At 50.8% G+C, this 16,293-nt stretch overlaps 6 protein-coding genes across 6 annotated transcripts; 3 read left to right on the forward strand and 3 right to left on the reverse strand.

Annotated features, from left to right (window-relative positions):
• Nucleotides 1-3,686: 3,686 nt before the first annotated feature.
• On the forward strand, nucleotides 3,687-6,868 carry CC84DRAFT_1213988 (uncharacterized protein; the record flags this gene model as incomplete). Its single annotated transcript, XM_018182597.1, has 4 exons — nucleotides 3,687-4,346; nucleotides 6,038-6,202; nucleotides 6,440-6,695; nucleotides 6,801-6,868. 4 exons carry the CDS (start codon nucleotides 3,687-3,689, stop codon nucleotides 6,866-6,868), a joined length of 1,149 nt encoding a protein of 382 aa, XP_018041052.1.
• A 74-nt stretch (nucleotides 6,869-6,942) lies between these two features.
• Nucleotides 6,943-9,030, reverse strand: CC84DRAFT_1237663 (MFS general substrate transporter; the record flags this gene model as incomplete). The annotated part of the gene is made up of 5 exons (XM_018183907.1): nucleotides 6,943-7,588; nucleotides 7,653-8,272; nucleotides 8,367-8,663; nucleotides 8,714-8,747; nucleotides 8,833-9,030. The coding sequence occupies 5 exons, from the start codon at nucleotides 9,028-9,030 to the stop codon at nucleotides 6,959-6,961; spliced, it is 1,779 nt and encodes a 592-aa protein (XP_018041053.1). The 3' UTR covers nucleotides 6,943-6,958.
• A 783-nt stretch (nucleotides 9,031-9,813) lies between these two features.
• Nucleotides 9,814-10,997, forward strand: CC84DRAFT_1237665 (Aldo/keto reductase; the record flags this gene model as incomplete). The annotated part of the gene is made up of 4 exons (XM_018183908.1): nucleotides 9,814-9,991; nucleotides 10,059-10,317; nucleotides 10,366-10,773; nucleotides 10,820-10,997. 4 exons carry the CDS (start codon nucleotides 9,814-9,816, stop codon nucleotides 10,995-10,997), a joined length of 1,023 nt encoding a protein of 340 aa, XP_018041054.1.
• An 83-nt stretch (nucleotides 10,998-11,080) lies between these two features.
• CC84DRAFT_1237667 (uncharacterized protein) lies at nucleotides 11,081-11,565 on the reverse strand (the record flags this gene model as incomplete). Its single annotated transcript, XM_018183909.1, has 2 exons — nucleotides 11,364-11,565; nucleotides 11,081-11,320 (listed from the first exon to the last, which is right to left on the reverse strand). Exons 1-2 carry the CDS (start codon nucleotides 11,523-11,525, stop codon nucleotides 11,081-11,083), a joined length of 402 nt encoding a protein of 133 aa, XP_018041055.1. The 5' UTR covers nucleotides 11,526-11,565.
• Nucleotides 11,566-11,811: 246 nt separating this feature from the next.
• On the reverse strand, nucleotides 11,812-13,739 carry CC84DRAFT_1237670 (DUF1446-domain-containing protein; the record flags this gene model as incomplete). Its single annotated transcript, XM_018183910.1, has 2 exons — nucleotides 11,812-13,571; nucleotides 13,616-13,739. 2 exons carry the CDS (start codon nucleotides 13,737-13,739, stop codon nucleotides 11,812-11,814), a joined length of 1,884 nt encoding a protein of 627 aa, XP_018041056.1.
• Nucleotides 13,740-14,166: 427 nt separating this feature from the next.
• On the forward strand, nucleotides 14,167-16,077 carry CC84DRAFT_1237672 (pisatin demethylase; the record flags this gene model as incomplete). The annotated part of the gene is made up of 4 exons (XM_018183911.1): nucleotides 14,167-14,457; nucleotides 14,509-14,601; nucleotides 14,649-15,114; nucleotides 15,164-16,077. Exons 1-4 carry the CDS (start codon nucleotides 14,377-14,379, stop codon nucleotides 16,075-16,077), a joined length of 1,554 nt encoding a protein of 517 aa, XP_018041057.1. The 5' UTR covers nucleotides 14,167-14,376.
• Nucleotides 16,078-16,293: the final 216 nt, after the last annotated feature.

Here is a 16,293-nt window from a genome sequence, read left to right on the forward strand (position 1 = left end):
ATTTCCATGAGCAATGGGTACACGTCAGGAATCGATGCTTTGGCATGCTTGTAGCCCAAGCAATTCCGCTGCAACAGGGCAGCAGAGTGCGAACTCGTCAATCATGGCTGTCGCACCGCCACAGGGCCGTATTTCGGACCTATATATAGCGGACGGCGAGCAGAGAATCGCTTGGCGTCCAATCAGCGGCCGTAACCAGCCCAGGGACGTGCGTCGTGTCCGTGATTGAGCTTCCCGCGATACGATAGGTTTGCACGGCCACAGTTCTGCAAAGGCTTTGTCTGGGCCCTCGTGTGGTGACCTGACTATCCTGGCCTGTCCAGTCCAGGCTCGTGTCCCGCGGACAAATTGAAGATAGCCACGCTGGTCTAGGACAGGAAGGGCCACTTTCGCGAGCGTATTCCTGACTGGTGATATCCCCTCCGTCCATGACGACTTGTGCCTGACCGGAGATCAACAACGCTGCCAGAAATTCCGATCGTCTCATGTTATGTACCTCCCGTGTACGGTACGGAATATGATTGGCAACGGGTCAGAATTCGGTTCTATTAAAACAATGCCGGTGCGTTGAATGGTTGCTGAGCAAACACAATCTCATCCGTCAGAATCGGCGTGCAATTGCCCCGGTCTGATGGTGAGCGAAACAGCCCCCATCCAGCGAGGCCGTACTCAGGGGCGACAATGGCCACGAAGCCGCTCTGAGACATGCGCTATCGTCAGATATGGCTACGTTGTTGCAAACGAAAGGGCCAACAACCGTCTAATGTCCCCCATTTGCGCTTCGACTGCTGCAAGGCGGACGGGGCTCCGTCCGTCCTGAGAGTTCGTGTCTAGCCCGCCGTAAATGAGCTAACTAGGTCGTGAGGAGTGCGATAGCGGTAGCTTTGCATTTACAAAAGAACTTATTCTGGAAGACTTGCACGAGATGGGAGATGCATGGCATGCGCACATGCAGTGCGTGGGATGCCACAAAGCCACATCGACGGGTGATCCGCAGAATGAATGCTCACTGGCGGAGTACCAATATTACGGTTTCGGTTGAGCGTCCTCCACTGCGATGCGATGCGTCGTGTTTCTGACGTTCCGTACCAAGCGAACGGACCCTGTTTGACAACCAACACGGTCCTTGTGCTAGATCTGATCGATAGTGCTGTGCACCCATGAAGCTGCCGAAGGCCACGAGGCCATTTTTAGCGGACTCGACGACAACCGTCATTTTCGTCCTCGTAATCGCCAGGCAACTGTTGCGGAATCCGAACCCGTTCCAAGTTAGCGAATAGAACCGTTCGCGAATTGACTTCGCACCACCATCTTCGGCGGTGCCGGTGGTTTGTGGGCGATGTGGAGGTATCGTCGGCCTCGCCTGTGTAGCGAGTCGCAGTGACCCCACAGCAAGCGCCCATGCCTCCCTAACCTGGGAGGGACCGAACCCGAGCCGCTGGATTGGTCTGTCCCAGCGTCATCCTTCCCGCACACTACACGATCCGCTAGACACCAAAAGGGATGCGGATAATCACTACCGTCTACCACGGACCGAACGATGCGACACGTCGATAGCTTACAAGACCGACCCGACCGACCCCGACTTGGGATCCCAGACAACGACAACTTAGGGAGCGAACAAGGTTTGGATGGGCGGCGCGTTCAATTATTGGAAGAGCCACCTGTCTCTCATTCGCTTTGAACGCAGTACGTGTTGATGCAGGCGTGGGAGCTTAAGGAGGGATGCATCTGGTCTGTGTCGAATCCAGACTCGGCACGAGTTGGCAAGCCGCCGGAGGAGACACTTGGGCTTGCATTACGAAGCCAGCCACGTTGTACCATAGCCACGGCATGGGGTGGATTGTCTGAGCTCTGCTTGGGCGGGAGGGAGCGGAATTATCCGCAAATGAATGTCAGGTGCAGGAGATCATGGCTCTTGGCCAGCCGAAAGCCCTACAAGCCCATTCGAAAAAACAATCTGCTGCCATTTCCACAACACGGGCTGTCCTAGACAGTGTTGCAGGATCAGCCCACCCGTCCAAGAAGCGCGGCCCGCTGTCCAAGGGGCTCGCATTCGCGAAAGCTACCGCTCTCGTTGTTCGCTGGAGAATCCGGACCTTTGCGTGCAACGCGCACGTGGTGTGTGTAGAATCTAGCCAGCTGCTCGCCGAACCCAGAGCCTGCAGACGGCCGCGATGAGCGAGTTGAGGCGAAAATACGACATTCCCAATGCATATGCCGACGATGGCCTTGAATGGGAAGGTAATTCGGCAGATCGAGATGCTTTCGTGGTGCAGGTACTGAGCATTTGCCGTGTGCGGATTAGATCGGCAGGTCGGCGAGTAGTTGCAGGGGTGACAACAGGCCGCACAATCCGGCTACTGTTCACAAGCAACAAAAGTAGATGGAAAGAGAGAGCAGTATTAAGTAGATGTAGTCGAAAGAGAGTTGTTTGGGTTCCGTCGACGGCGCAGCGTACCCTCTTACTGGGACACTCGTGGAAGTGGCAACAGCGGGGCACTTGCTGAATCCGGCCCTGTCTCCGGGGTAGGCGCAAATCAGGCACCCCGTCGCATCAGCGCAGCTGAACGAACGTCGTGGGAGCAGGCACAGAGTGTACGGTTTATCCTATTCTTAGAGCTCTTCGAAGATATCGCTGGGGACAGGCTTCTGAAGGCGCGTACCACCGTGATTTACAGCGGTGTCATATGAGCAACGCAAACCATATCCGATAATAGTATCCATGCTTTTGTCTATAATTTCTCTGGTCACGGTGCTGTGTCGAAGAGTCCATACAACGACTGGGGTTTGTTGTGCTTGACGAAAATTCGGTGAGGCGGCTCCACGGAATAGCAGCGCAGAACTGAACGTTGGGCCGGTAGCGATGGCGATGGGTCCATCATAGAATCACTTGGAAGGCGTTGCTTCCCGTTCCTGAAACATTTCTTCGGCTCCTCTGAATCTCAATGACAAATTTGCACAGCAATGCTCTCCAGAGGATCGTGACAGCACACAATGCAACTTGAATTGCCATCCATCAGTATTCCTACGGAGATAGTCTTGTGTAAATATGCCTACGACGTCACAACTCCAAAATGACAATGTCCTGTTACCAGAAATCGTGCTCTAACAAGTCTGGACTTATTTCTATGCGGAGATTGGAGAGGGCAAGAAATTGAGAGGGCGACTGGAGATCAGGGAAGGAACTATGTAGTTCACTTCGTTTCATTGATGCCGCATTCGTCCCTTGGCCAAGTCCCACTCTTATCAGTAATGTTCAGAATACAGCTCCACTTTGTTGGGGAACCACCAGAATGAGACCCTGTCAACCAGCTTAGCACTCGAGGACGACACAGTGACTGCTTTTATGACAGACGCTAGAATCGAACAGGTCTGCCTGCTCACGTCGAGTACTCGGCCAGTCAAACTGATAAGATATCAAATAGACATTCGGAGATTCCATATTCTTACGAAACCTCAGGACGGGCTTTGGTTTTCGGTGTTTCCTCGTAGCACGGCTGACCATGGACAAAACACTTCCCAACAACATCGTTGCCCAACTGTTGAATAAAACTTCAGAATGCAATTCTTGACAAGTAATAAATAATTTTGGCTCGTGTGCAGTATTTCTATCCCACATCCCATTTTGATCCTGACACACTCCAAATCAGCATCTTCACGAGCAGGTCAGACCACACTTCACCATGGCTATGCCAATGCTCAAGCGCTGCTCTACGGGATTCACCCGTGCGGAGCCCACGCCAATTTCCTCATCAGCTGTTGACGAGCCGCGCTCTTCAAGAACCCTCTTCAAGCAAGTTTCCTTTTCGAAAGCGTTGCAATTCACCTTCATCAAGCAAATTACATCCCCTCCCGGCCAAAAGTCACACGATGACACTGAGCAAATCACCGACGTAAGTAATGCAGCCATTAACGCCGCAGACCTAGAAAAGGACACCACAGCCGCCGAGCGAAAAGCAAGAAAAGCCCACATGGCAACCAAATCTCGTGTACAAAGCTTGCGAGACTTTTTCAGCATTCCCTCGCCAGCGTTCAGCGCACTAGAGGACATCGAGAAAGAAGAGTATCAGGCATGGCATGCTTACGCTAGGCAAGAAAAAGAAATGAGACAGCGCTACGAGGAGATCGCAGCAGACGTCGAAGTGATGTTACGAGGCTGGCGCGTCGATCATTCTCCGCCACACCTCTCTGCGCCCGTTCTCACCCTTGTTACCGAGGAGAGTGCGGTCAACAAGAGCGGAACTTATCATAGTGGGGACTGCGAATTGCCTCCGCTCTCCCAGGACATCACCTGGAACGCAATTACGCTTATTCCTTCGCCATCAAGTTCAGTTCGCTGCCAGGTCTGTGGTCAAGGGCCAGCGAGCTTCCTGGGGTTGCGTCCGATGTACGCATTGCCATGCCGACACTACCTGCATGTGAAATGCTTTGAGGACCATTGCGAGAGGTGGCTGGGAAGATCGGGCTGGGGTGCGGCAGGAAAGGGAGCGCGGGAATGCATCCGCTGCAAGGGCTTGAAGGAGCTGACAAGGATTTTACCAAGGGCGGAGCTAGACGCGCGGATACGTCGCGTGGGAGACAAGTTACTGAATTGGAGAAGAAACAAACCAAGCGGAGCGGTTAGTGCGGATGGAGGCGTGACCGATTCAGAGGATTGCCCAGATTAGTGAGAACAAGAAGATATGCGGCGTCGGTGGCCGTAGTTGAGGGATCAAAATGGCCCCGGGAAGGCATCAAAATTGACGAGTCACATTTTTGTGCAAAGTGGTTGAGATTTCGAGCGAATGGAAATGTTACGTAGTCGATAAGATTATTGGCAACATCCGAAAATGCAACAATATCACAAGTGATCATCATGCAATGACTACATTTAAAGGAAGGAGGGAAGGATCTGCAGCAGCTCAGGTATGACTTCTTTCCCGAACGTCATTGCATCTAAGTGAATCTTGCCTACCATGTGTCGTGGCAAGCTTGAAGAGGGAAAAGGCGGAGGAAGAGGCTGGAAGAATGAGCCCAAAACGCGACCAAAACATAACTGGAATGAAGGCATTACCTATTAGACCACAATCATAGCGCCCCAAAACAGCTATGGAATCCAGGAGAGACGACCCTGTCAGGGGTCGTTACTGCGTTGTTGCGACGGGGGATGCATTTTCGAAGCACACATCTACATGTGATCTTGTAGCCGGGGCTTTTCGCGCGTTGGCATTGCATACCGGACGATGTTGCAAAATACTTCCTCCAAAGAGTGGCATTGCCTTCTCTATTGCGGTATATTATGAAATCAGGGTCCTTCGACTCACCTGGCATGTCCACCTTTCTGCCACTGTGTGCTTCCATGCTGCAATATGCCGTTGTTGTTACGATGCTCACGGGCAGCGATGACACTGTCCATGTTGTCACAATGATTATTCTTCTCTAGGTAACCTGGTCTTGCTGAGCTTACGCAAGGCAGGTGACACTTTTGGCTGACCGGTACAGACATCATTTATGCCCATGTCCACTGAATGCATTGCATTCTATGGTCTGTGGTTATCGGCGTGTCTCACCCTTGCCAAAAAAAAAAAACCCCCCCTCAGCATAAGCGTATTTAACTGGCACGAAGGAAAGCTCGACCTTGTAAATGATCGCGGAGGACACACCAAGGATCCATGGACGAACGAGCTGACATTTAGTTTGACCGTCATGCCTATCAACCGACTTAATCAGGTGAGTGATTTACTTTCTGTATCATCTGTACGAGTGCGATCATTGACAAACACAAATGAGCTCGCTGATGGCATTGGAAGACTATTTTAGATAATCTGCTGATGTTGCGACAGGAGTCTGTTAAGTTTCCATCCTTCGATTGGTTGGATAGTTGCTACACATTGACGTCCTTTCGGACGATAGCGAAGAGCGTCGTTGTTCCCTTACATTTGTCTTGTTGTTTCCCATACTTGGTTTTTCCAGAGCACAGCACACATCCATTGGCTTTGGGTGCATAGGTCTTTTGTCCCTGTGCCGGAGACGCAATTTGCTGACTCCCCCAAAGGATGATGAAGGAATTTATTCAGGTGGCAATGGCGATAGCGGCTTAGGGGATGGAGGCTCAGGCGATAGCGGTTCAGGAGATGACAAGTCAGGGATCGGAAGCCCGGGAGACGGCAGCAGCGGCGATGGAGGGAGCTATGGCGATAGAGGAAATGGTGGTGATGGGGTAGGTCGACTTTCTAACACTAGTGACATTGCTTGGAGTTGCGGTCAGCAACTCAGCAAGAGCATACGACCTAGCGATCTAGCACAGGTCGACGCCACTAACATACTAACATGAGCAAGCTTGTCAAGCAGCACAATCTGAGCATATGCCTGAGCAGCAACGAGCAGTAGCACTAACGCGAACTCATTTAAGGAGCAGCTTGTCTGCAATAGACACATGAACTAACGTTCTGTGTAGGAACAACCTGGAACCAAAGGAGTCAAAGGAGTCAAAGGAGGCAAAGGCAAGGGAGAACCGGGAGACGAGCCATGGCTACCATTCTATTGGCCACCGGACCGGCCACCTTCGAGCATTGGCGACGGTGTGAGAGGAAATGGCCCGTTCTGGAGTGGCCACACCTACGATTACGCACACGGCCATGGAGACCATGCCCAGGGCCATCCCTTTGGACACGGCCATGGCCCGATCGGTAAACGCTTCGCTCAGTTTGCTCGTAGGTTCCGAGCATGAAAAAGACGCGTCGATGAAATTGTACAGCCGAACGGAAAATTGTAGGTTTCTACAGAACTCGAGTAGTGAGCTTCACTAACAACCGCAGGGTTCAAGATTGATGGAAGTCTATCGGCATACATACAAGAGTTGGATTTGTTTACGACACTCACTTGAGGAACGAGAAATGTTTTAGGTAGTTAATCAAATGCTTTTGGACTCGCAAATCATCATTCTGCCTGCAGTCGTGATATAAGAAGACCTAATTCATGCCGTCCTATCCGTATACTTTTCTTTCTCTCGACCTGACAGAGTTGCCGCAACCTTACCGCCCATCAAGTGATCAACATCAGGGATGAAGAAGCTTGCTATGATTGCTAGCCCACCAAACGCAAGACTGACCAAAAATATGGTCTTATAAGCATCTGTGTAGGCATAGCGATATGCCTCCGTACCAGCTGCGATAACATTTGGTGTCAAACCTTGCACTTTACTGAGAAGCGATTCGGGGGCACCAGCTGCTATTGCAGCCATGTAAGCTGATACTGAATCAGCGGGTAAACCTGCTCTGATGACTGCAGCTGGCACCTGGCGTCCAAGTTCCGTAGCAGTCCTTGTGGCCAGGACGACGGAGTAAATCGTGCTTGCAACGGTGCTAATTGCTGACCTTGAAGAGCCAGCAACACCAGCAGCTGTACCGATCTCAGCTTGGTCTGGGATTACGATCGTGCAGATGGGTAAGACGAGGGCTTCGTTCCAGCCAACGAAAGTCGTGGCAAGCATCATAAATGCAATGGCCATCCCTGGTGTGTCGGGCTTGCACAGAGCGGCGAGGCCTAGAAAGAGAGTACCTAGGGTGATAACGGTGAGGCATTGGAGCTTCCAATGACCTAGATGCTACGAATCTGTTAGCTAACAGAACACGATGTCTAGCCGAACAATGCGAGGGAGTAACACATACCTTTGCGAACCCTCCTCCAATGATCTCGCCCAGTGTGATGCCGATACCAACAACGGAGGAGACCACTCCACCCCACATGAGACGCCCTTCAGCGTAAACATTTGCCGTCATTTGAGGCCAAACGATAGCCTGGCTGTAGTAAACACTCGCTCCAAGCGACAAGCTCAGCATGGACGCGACCCAACCACGATTCCTAAAGAACTCCATGGGAATCAAAGGCTGGGACAACTTGGCGTAACTCTCGTATACGAACAGCGCTATCAAGCACAAGACGCCGATGATAAGAGGTGCGAGCACTCGAGCATCGACCCACGGATATAGAGTGTCGCCAGAAGAGAGACCGAGGATGAATAGAACCAGTCCAGCCGTGTAGAGGAAGAGTCCACCCCAGTCGAATGTCCGAAGGAACTTTGAGACGTGGTCTTTTCCGTGTTTTTGATGGAATGTCGGCGGGAAGTAGAAGACGCCGTATAGTATCGCAGTGAGACCGTTCAGGATGATGAGCAAGTAGTATGCCCATCGCCAACCTGCACTTGTTTTGAGAATGAATGCAGTTGATATCGCAGCGCCAAACCCGGCTGTGGGAAAAGAGAAGATGAAAATGATAGCGTTGAAGATGACTGCAGCCTGATTAGTGTGGGATATAGAAGTGGGACATGGTATGGTACAAGATATGCCGGAGACATAGCAACGTTCTGCTGGGATATTACTTACATCTGCGCTTCACTGGGACAAGCTCTCCAATCACAAAGGCATAGCTGTAGCCCGTAGAAGCACTCAATCCTACCAGTACTTGTCCACCAATCAACACGTTGATGGATTTCGCAGTGCTCGAAACGATGGCACCAATGCATCCAAGTGCCGTGCCCCCGATGAAGAACCAACGTCGTCCAAAGGTATCCGTGATCCTTCCGACAAGTGTAAGGCCAACGGCCAAACCCATGGTGTAAACGAGAGACAGCCAGATGACGCTCGATGCTGCGTCCAATGAGACGGCGATCTGGCCGAGGACTATGAAAGATGAGTCTTCGTATGTGACAAGTATTTCGGTGTAAAGTTACCAGGTGCTACGAGAGCGAAGCCTCCAGTTGAGCCCTGTCGAATGTGTCAATAAGACCTACTGACCAACTTCACTCCCAAAGCCAGAGAGCTGGGTCATTCAAGTGCAGAGTTTGCTTACCATCAAATTAAGTCCAATCGCAACTGTGGTTCCGAGAAAGAAAGGCGAGTAATAATAACCCTTTGGGAGTTCCTCAGCATCTGCAGTGAAGCCGTGCGCATCCGTCCCAATGTTAGCGACATGTCCAGACCCATCATGAGAGCTGGAAGCCTGTTCGACATGTTCAGAGTGGCTTTTCTCAAACACGGTGTCTGTCATTTTGGATGCCTTTGATGATGATTGATGGTGTAACCTGGCAGCTTGCGCTTCAAGTCACAGGGAATGTGGGTCATGCCTAGACGATGATCTGCATTTGTACCTGATGTCCCACTGTCACTCTTAGTGCACATTTGGCGCACGGTGATGACTCCTGTCACTATTCATGAACCACAACTACGCGTACTTGCGGATGTGAATTTCCGTATAACAAATTGAACAATGACAAGTCTCGCCCAACGCCACCGGCGCTTTCTACAAGTCTTGCGACAGATTTCAGGTCTAGACCTTTGGCAGCTGATCGATGGGCAAGATGCTGAGCGTTGAAGTGAGTCGGAAAATGGATTTCCGGGCAATGCACTACTGAAATGTGGGCCGTCTGGGGTACATGAGATAGCGTGTAGACGGCACGACTCGCTTCCACTGAGGGGAAGCGGGGTGCCCGCACTTCCGCCCTTGAAAAAGTGCTGGGCTAACTCCGGAGGGGAGGCGTAATGCCTTGAAACACGGCGCTAGCTCGACGCGATCATGGTTATGTAGTTCCGACAAGACCGTTAGGACTTCCCCGGACATTGATCAGTGAATTCGGAGGCTGCGACAGCCCATCAATTAGGAATTGGTCCGTTTTCTCAATCTAAGATATTTGTCAATTTTTTTTCGGTTGACAGCTGCAGACCAGAGGCGGAGCTATCTAATTTTTCATCTTGATGTTGTGTAGCTTTTCTTTGAATCCCCATACAATTGTTATACTGTTCCGCGCCCAGCATAGAGTTTCATAGAGACACAATGCCGCCGTTTCCGAAAAGGAAACTTGGAAAATGTGGACCCGAGGTCTCAGCGTTGGGATTTGGTGCTATGGGACTGAGCGCATCGTATGGCAAAGTCGAAGAGAATGAAGTTAGATTCAAAGTGCTAGATCGTGCCTTGGAGCTTGGTTCTACATTTTGGGATACTTCCGATGTCTGTATGTCTGCCTTCAAGTAATCCCAAAGTTCCGCTATTGTTTCAGCAGTTGAACTTACAAAGAACAGATGCCGACAGCGAGGATCTGTTGAAACTGTGGTTCGAGCGCACTGGAAAACGCGATCAGATATTCCTGGCCACCAAATTCGGCGTGACTATCGAAAATGGAAAACCGACGATGCGAAGTGACCCTGAGTATGTGAGGCAGGCCTGCGAGAAGAGTCTGAGGAGGCTGGGTTTGGGCAAGATTGATCTTTATTATTGTCATCGTGTGGACAAAATCACCCCCATTGAAGAGACGGTATCTGAAATGGCAAAGCTGAAGAAGTAAGTCTCTCCGCATGACGTCTTAGTGCAGAATTAACGTTTTGCAAGGGAAGGGAAGATCGGTGCTATCGGCCTCAGTGAGGTCTCTGCTGCGACAATCAGAAGGGCTGAGAAGGTTCACCACATTGATGCCGTGCAACTTGAGTACAGCCCATTTGCCCTTGACATCGAATACCCCGAGATTGGAATTCTGGAGACGTGTCGAGAGCTAGGTATTGCGGTCGTCGCCTATAGCCCGCTGGGGCGAGGTTTTCTTACCGGACAAATCAAAAGTCCGGACGACTTTGAAGACGGCGATTTTAGAAAATATGCGCCGAGATACAGCAAGGAGAATTTTCCAAAGAACCTGAAGCTGGTGCAGAAACTGCAGGATATCGCAGCCAAGAAGGATTGCACTGCTGGGCAGTTGAGTCTGGCCTGGTTACTAGCGCAAGGCCCAGATGTCATTCCCATTCCGTAAGTACAGCATTGCCCTTCCTGCTATATGCTAACAGGTTGCAAGTGGAACCAAGAAAATCAAATATCTTGAGGAGAACATCGGCTCCATCAAAGTGCAGCTGACCGCTGAAGAAGTGAAGGAGATACGCGCGGAGATTGAGAAGGTCGAGGTCACAGGTGATAGATACCCACCAGCATTCCAGTCGTACTCTTTTGGGGACACACCTGAACTCAGCCCGTAGAGTTGATTTGATGTACATGGGACTTCTGTCATATGAAGCAGATTATAGACTCTCAAATGAATTTGTATTTTTCTGCTCAGCTTTCATAGCTTGTTCTTAACAGCATCCCCAATGACGGTGTTATCGTACCCCAGCATTATATGAATAGGTGCTTTGATGAAGTTGTCCTCATCAGGCGCAATTGTAGCGATAAAGTCGGGATCCGTTGCTATCTCCTTCCAGGTTTCAATGTCTTTGACCCATACTTCTGCAATGCCGTCATATTCTGGTACAGGAATTTTGAACTCTCCGGCCTGTGCTTTTAAGCTTGGAGAGGTGTGGAACTGCTGGGGTAAGCCGCGTCTGAAGAATGATGATATTGCGTACCTGATTGTATCGGATGACCTTGTCAACGAATTTCTTATTCTCTAGTGCAAGCTTGACGTGGTTGCCTTTCCAGTAGTCGTGGAAAAATTTGTCAGACACTTCGTCTTTCTTCTTGATGCATAGCTGAACTCGAATGTATGGAAGGTTTGCGGGCTCGCCCATTGTGTATGATTGTTTGTGTTATGGGTGTGGGGAATTGCATGTATTGCGGCTCGGTATAAAACTACTGCGTTTGAATGTAGGAGCACATCACAAGGACACGCGACTTAGCGCGTGGAGAAAGATATCCGGGCACCGGGTGAGGCTGAGCCTTAGGTTAACCCCGCAATTGGCATTCCACTATCTCGAGCTCTGCACGCTCCACGGATCTACACAGAAGCTAATCCATGTATCACTGCGAATGTTCCAATAAATGTGGGTATATTTTTGCACTTGTATTTATACAATATTAGATCGTACCTCTGTCATAGAAGACTTTTGGTATATCCACCTTCTTGTATCTGATGTATTCGCACACATTCTTCCCCAGGATGTCGTAGCTTGAACTTGAGTTCGCGCCGCGATCCAAGTGATCCCTCAGGAGGAAATGCACAGCGTTCAAGGAGGGGATCTCAAAGCGATCGATCTTCTTCCCTGTATCTTCTTCTTCCAACAGCTCTCGTAGCTTTCCTACGGAGAGCAATGAGCGGAGCCAATCCCATTCGTCAGCGTGTCGCACAAATAGGCCAAGGTTGCAGTCGGAAGATTTATCCCCAGACCGCCCGTGGACGATATGACCGAGGGGCGCACGCACTGTAGGACCCCACGAGTCGAGTGGGAGTGGTGACGATGTGTCGTAGGAGACTTGCTGACGCGGATACATCGCTGTAACGGTTGGAGCTGGCACTGGTATGGTCATCCCGTTGAACGTATGCATCTCATGATTGATCTTGTTCTGCGGAAACAATGCCACCCAATACTCGAAGAACGGTTTGCCAGTACTTTGCCGCAGGTCCATGGCAGGAGTGCCACCTGGATAGCCTTGCAAGCAGTTCTCGATCACCCATTTCGCAAAGCTGGGGGTGTCAGGCGCAACACCCTTGTGCGATCCTGCAGACATGATATCGGGATTCTTACTCTGAGCAAAAATGCGAAGGTCGACTGTCGCACTCGCCTGATTCTTGGGGTTCTCGGCTACCGAGCCAGTGACGTTGAAGGTCAAAGTTGTGAACTCTTTCTGGTATTCTCCCATCGATTCCAGCGTTTGCCTCTTTACGAGCTCGACTTTCTCCGCAATGTCAAGACCAGTGAGGAAGAAATGAACCTCAGCTTGCCAACCACCGCGAGCAGTGATGCCGATCTTGGTGGTAGGTGGAGGAGGCAAGCCGACTACGCCAGTGACTCGTACACGATCTGGTCCTTCGTCTGCTACGTGTATCCCATCAAGGCGAGCTGTGACATCAGAGTTGTAGTACAGCGGACCTTGGATCTCGTACAGCAATTGCGCAGTGACGGTCGAGACGTTCACGATTCCACCGGCGGTCTTCTCTTTGGTGATCACGAACTCGCCATTCGATTCAATCTCGCCGATAGGGAAGCCTAAGTTGGTGCAGTTTCTCGACTGGAGTAACTCTTTCTTGAATCCTGTATAATATCCGCCGGTAACGTAAGAACTGCATTCGAGCAAATGGCCTGCCATGAGCGCATGAGCTAATTCTGTGAAGTCTTCGCGACCCCAGTTGTGAAACCACATGGCTGCGCCGACCACAGGCGCAGCATCTGCGACTCGGCCGCAAATGACGATATCGGCCCCGTGACGAAGGGCCTCGGCGATTCCAACGCCTCCTAGATAAGCCTGCGCACACACTGGCTCTACGCCCCACTGGTCGATGGGGGTGTCTGAAGGCAAGGACGGAAACTTCTCCCCACTCTTTAGCATCTCTTTGAATTGTGTCGTGACATCGTCACCTGTGACCCATGAAACTTTCAGGTCTGTTCCGTGGTCTTTGACGAGCTGCTGCACGACTTTGGCCATAGCCTCAGGGTCACAAGAACCGGCATTGACTGCGACCCTCTGCTTGTTCTTGGCGATGTCTTGGATTGCTGGCTTGAGCGCGGAAATAAATGACATTTCGAACGCAACTTGCTCAGCGTCTGGTGTTCGGGATGCGCGCTCATTGCCTCGGAAGGTCATACTAATTTCGCTGATCCAGTCGCCAAAAAGTACTGCTATCATCAGCGACCATGTCGCGCAGGAAGGCCATACTGCATACCATGAATGCTTGGGTCTTTGGCGAGATCTTGGATCGAGCGAAAGCGGTCAAACACTCCCCCAGAGACACCACCAATCCTCAATACGCTACGTGAGCGATCTCGAGACTCTGCAACTCCCTTCATATGCAGGGCTGGGGTCATAGTCATTGGATTGGTGCAAGAAATTGCAAGGTAAGGGTTGTCACGCTCGCTCAGGACTCGGCGCGGTTCCTGTCGAACAGCTACGACAGGAAGTGAGTTTTTCAGTAGCGTTCCGTTCCCCAGAAAGGTTTTGGATGCCAGGAATCGGAACAAGGTCGAACCAGAGTTGCATTTCCGACTCTTCGCTCAGTATGAGCAGGAGGCGCTAAGGCCACGGTTGTCGCGTTATCCATCCTCGCGACCGCGCGTGGCGCCCGCGCCAGTAAGTTAGACGCCACGCACATGGTACCATTGCGTTAGTTGAGGCGCATTGAGCTCACGGATGATGGGTGCCGCTTGTTGTCGGAAAAGGGGAAATACGGTTCGACCAGGGCGTTGGAAAAGCGGGGGGCGGAGAACACGCTATCGATAGAGCCATTCCACAACATTGCGCAAGTCATGGTCCTTTCATCCTAGGCATGACGCTGCCAGATGGTTCTGTGTGCGTTCAGGTCTTCAATTAGCAGTGATCACAACAAGGACCCTCATTTTCCGTGGACCAGACTCCTAGAGCTTTATACCCTTCAAAGATCGCTGGCTTATGAATTGATGATATCGTCGACTTCCTATCGCTTCTGATATGGCAGTATTGAATTGGGATGAGCTGCGATTCGCTCATTACAATCCAGGGCAGTCAGTAGCTATATCATCTGGTGTTTTAGTGAGTGCTAGAATTGTCCCCAGCTTTACCCAATGATTTAACAAAACACAGCTCTTCATTTACATTATTGCAAATGCTATATACCGATTATACTTCCATCCACTGGCACGCTTTCCTGGGCCACTTTTCGCACGATTGACTCCGGTGAGTCCGAAAGAAGTTTCACGGAGGATAAGGGCTGAAACTTCTAGATTCCGGCCACATGGAGTCTACTTCGCGGTCGCATACCCTTCTACGTCAAAGCCTGCCACGATAAATACGGTCCCATCGTGCGGATAGCGCCCAACGAGCTCTGTTTTGACAATGAGTCTGCATGGAAAGACATCTATGGCTCACGCGGGCTGGGCCACAAGAACTTTCAGAAAGACCCGATCCATGTAGGATCGATCGCAGCAGTTCACGGCGCGTCGACAATCACTATGGCGGGCGATGATGATCATGCTCGCCAACGGAGGGCCTTGTCACACGCGTTCTCCACCAAAGCACTACTTGAGCAGGAGTCGATCGTCATGAAATATATCGAGACCTTCTCCCAGAAGATGCAAGAATTCGCTCGTGGGGACGGAATTGTTGATGTTACTGATTGGTTTGCCTACACGACTTTCGATGTCATCGGTGAGCTGGCGCTTGGAGAGCCGTTCGGATGCCTGCACAATGGTAAGACGTGTACTCATTGCTACCCTGAACTTAGTCTAACGACCAATAGAGGACTTCAGATTCTGGGTACCTCTCATTAGCGAGTCCATCAAGGCAGGCGCTATCGAGCAAGCCACTCGCCGCGTCAGTCAGACTGGCAGCCCACTTCAACGCTTCCTACAGTGGTGTATACCGTCTCATGTCGCCGAGAGCCGCAAGCAGCATTTGGACTACAGCAAGGAGAAGATCCTGAAACGAATGGAAACGAAAACAGATAATCGCGACTTTCTGCACTACGTGATGAAGCAGCAGGACAAAGGCGACCTCAACCTCGGTGAAGTCATCGTCAACGGCGCATTGTTCATCATCGCCGGCACCGAAACTACCGCTGGCTTCCTAACCGGTCTCTTCAATCTCATTACCCGAGCAGAGAACAAGCACATCCTGGATAAACTAACCGCAGAAATCCGCTCTTCATTCCAGTCCGAGGACGAGCTTCATTTCGAGGACCTTGCGAAGCTGCCATATATGACGGCTGTAATTGAAGAAGGTCTGCGGATGTTCCCCTCTGCACCTATTGGATTCGTCCGCACGGTTCCCGAAGGTGGCGACACTGTTTCCGGCGAGTTCATTCCTGGTGGCACTACGGTGTCTGTCTGCATGTGGGCAGCTACCAAGTCGGAAAGAAACTTTCAGGATCCCTATGTCTTCCGCCCGGAGCGCTGGCTAGACCGAGAGAACAATCAGACGGATAAGCTCAGTGCTAGCAACCCTTTCTCCTTAGGACCGAGAGGGTGCATAGGAAGAAACCTGTCGTACATGGAGATGAGGTTGATAATTGCCAAATTGCTCTGGCATCACGATGTGGAGATGTATGGTAGCAACGAGGTCTGGAACCCCAAAAATGAATACGAGAACATGTTTGTATACAACAATTGGTTGAAGCCAGGCTTGAAGCTGAAGTTGACACCAAGGAGAATCTGATCAATACTATATAGCGGCACCAAAGTTCCAATTATAATTCCAACGCTCATTGTCGACTTGACCTAGATGTGACTCACGATATCTCGATCAAGGCCCAATTGAAAATGCTTAAAGAATAACAGTAGCTGACAGTAAAACGTGGACTTTGCGTGACTGTGAGATTCTAGGGTAGACTATCATGTAGTAGATTTATGACCGCAATATGCTGTGACTTCC

Source organism: Paraphaeosphaeria sporulosa, assembly GCF_001642045.1.
Source record: "Paraphaeosphaeria sporulosa strain AP3s5-JAC2a unplaced genomic scaffold CC84scaffold_2, whole genome shotgun sequence".
Taxonomy (NCBI): domain Eukaryota; kingdom Fungi; phylum Ascomycota; class Dothideomycetes; order Pleosporales; family Didymosphaeriaceae; genus Paraphaeosphaeria; species Paraphaeosphaeria sporulosa.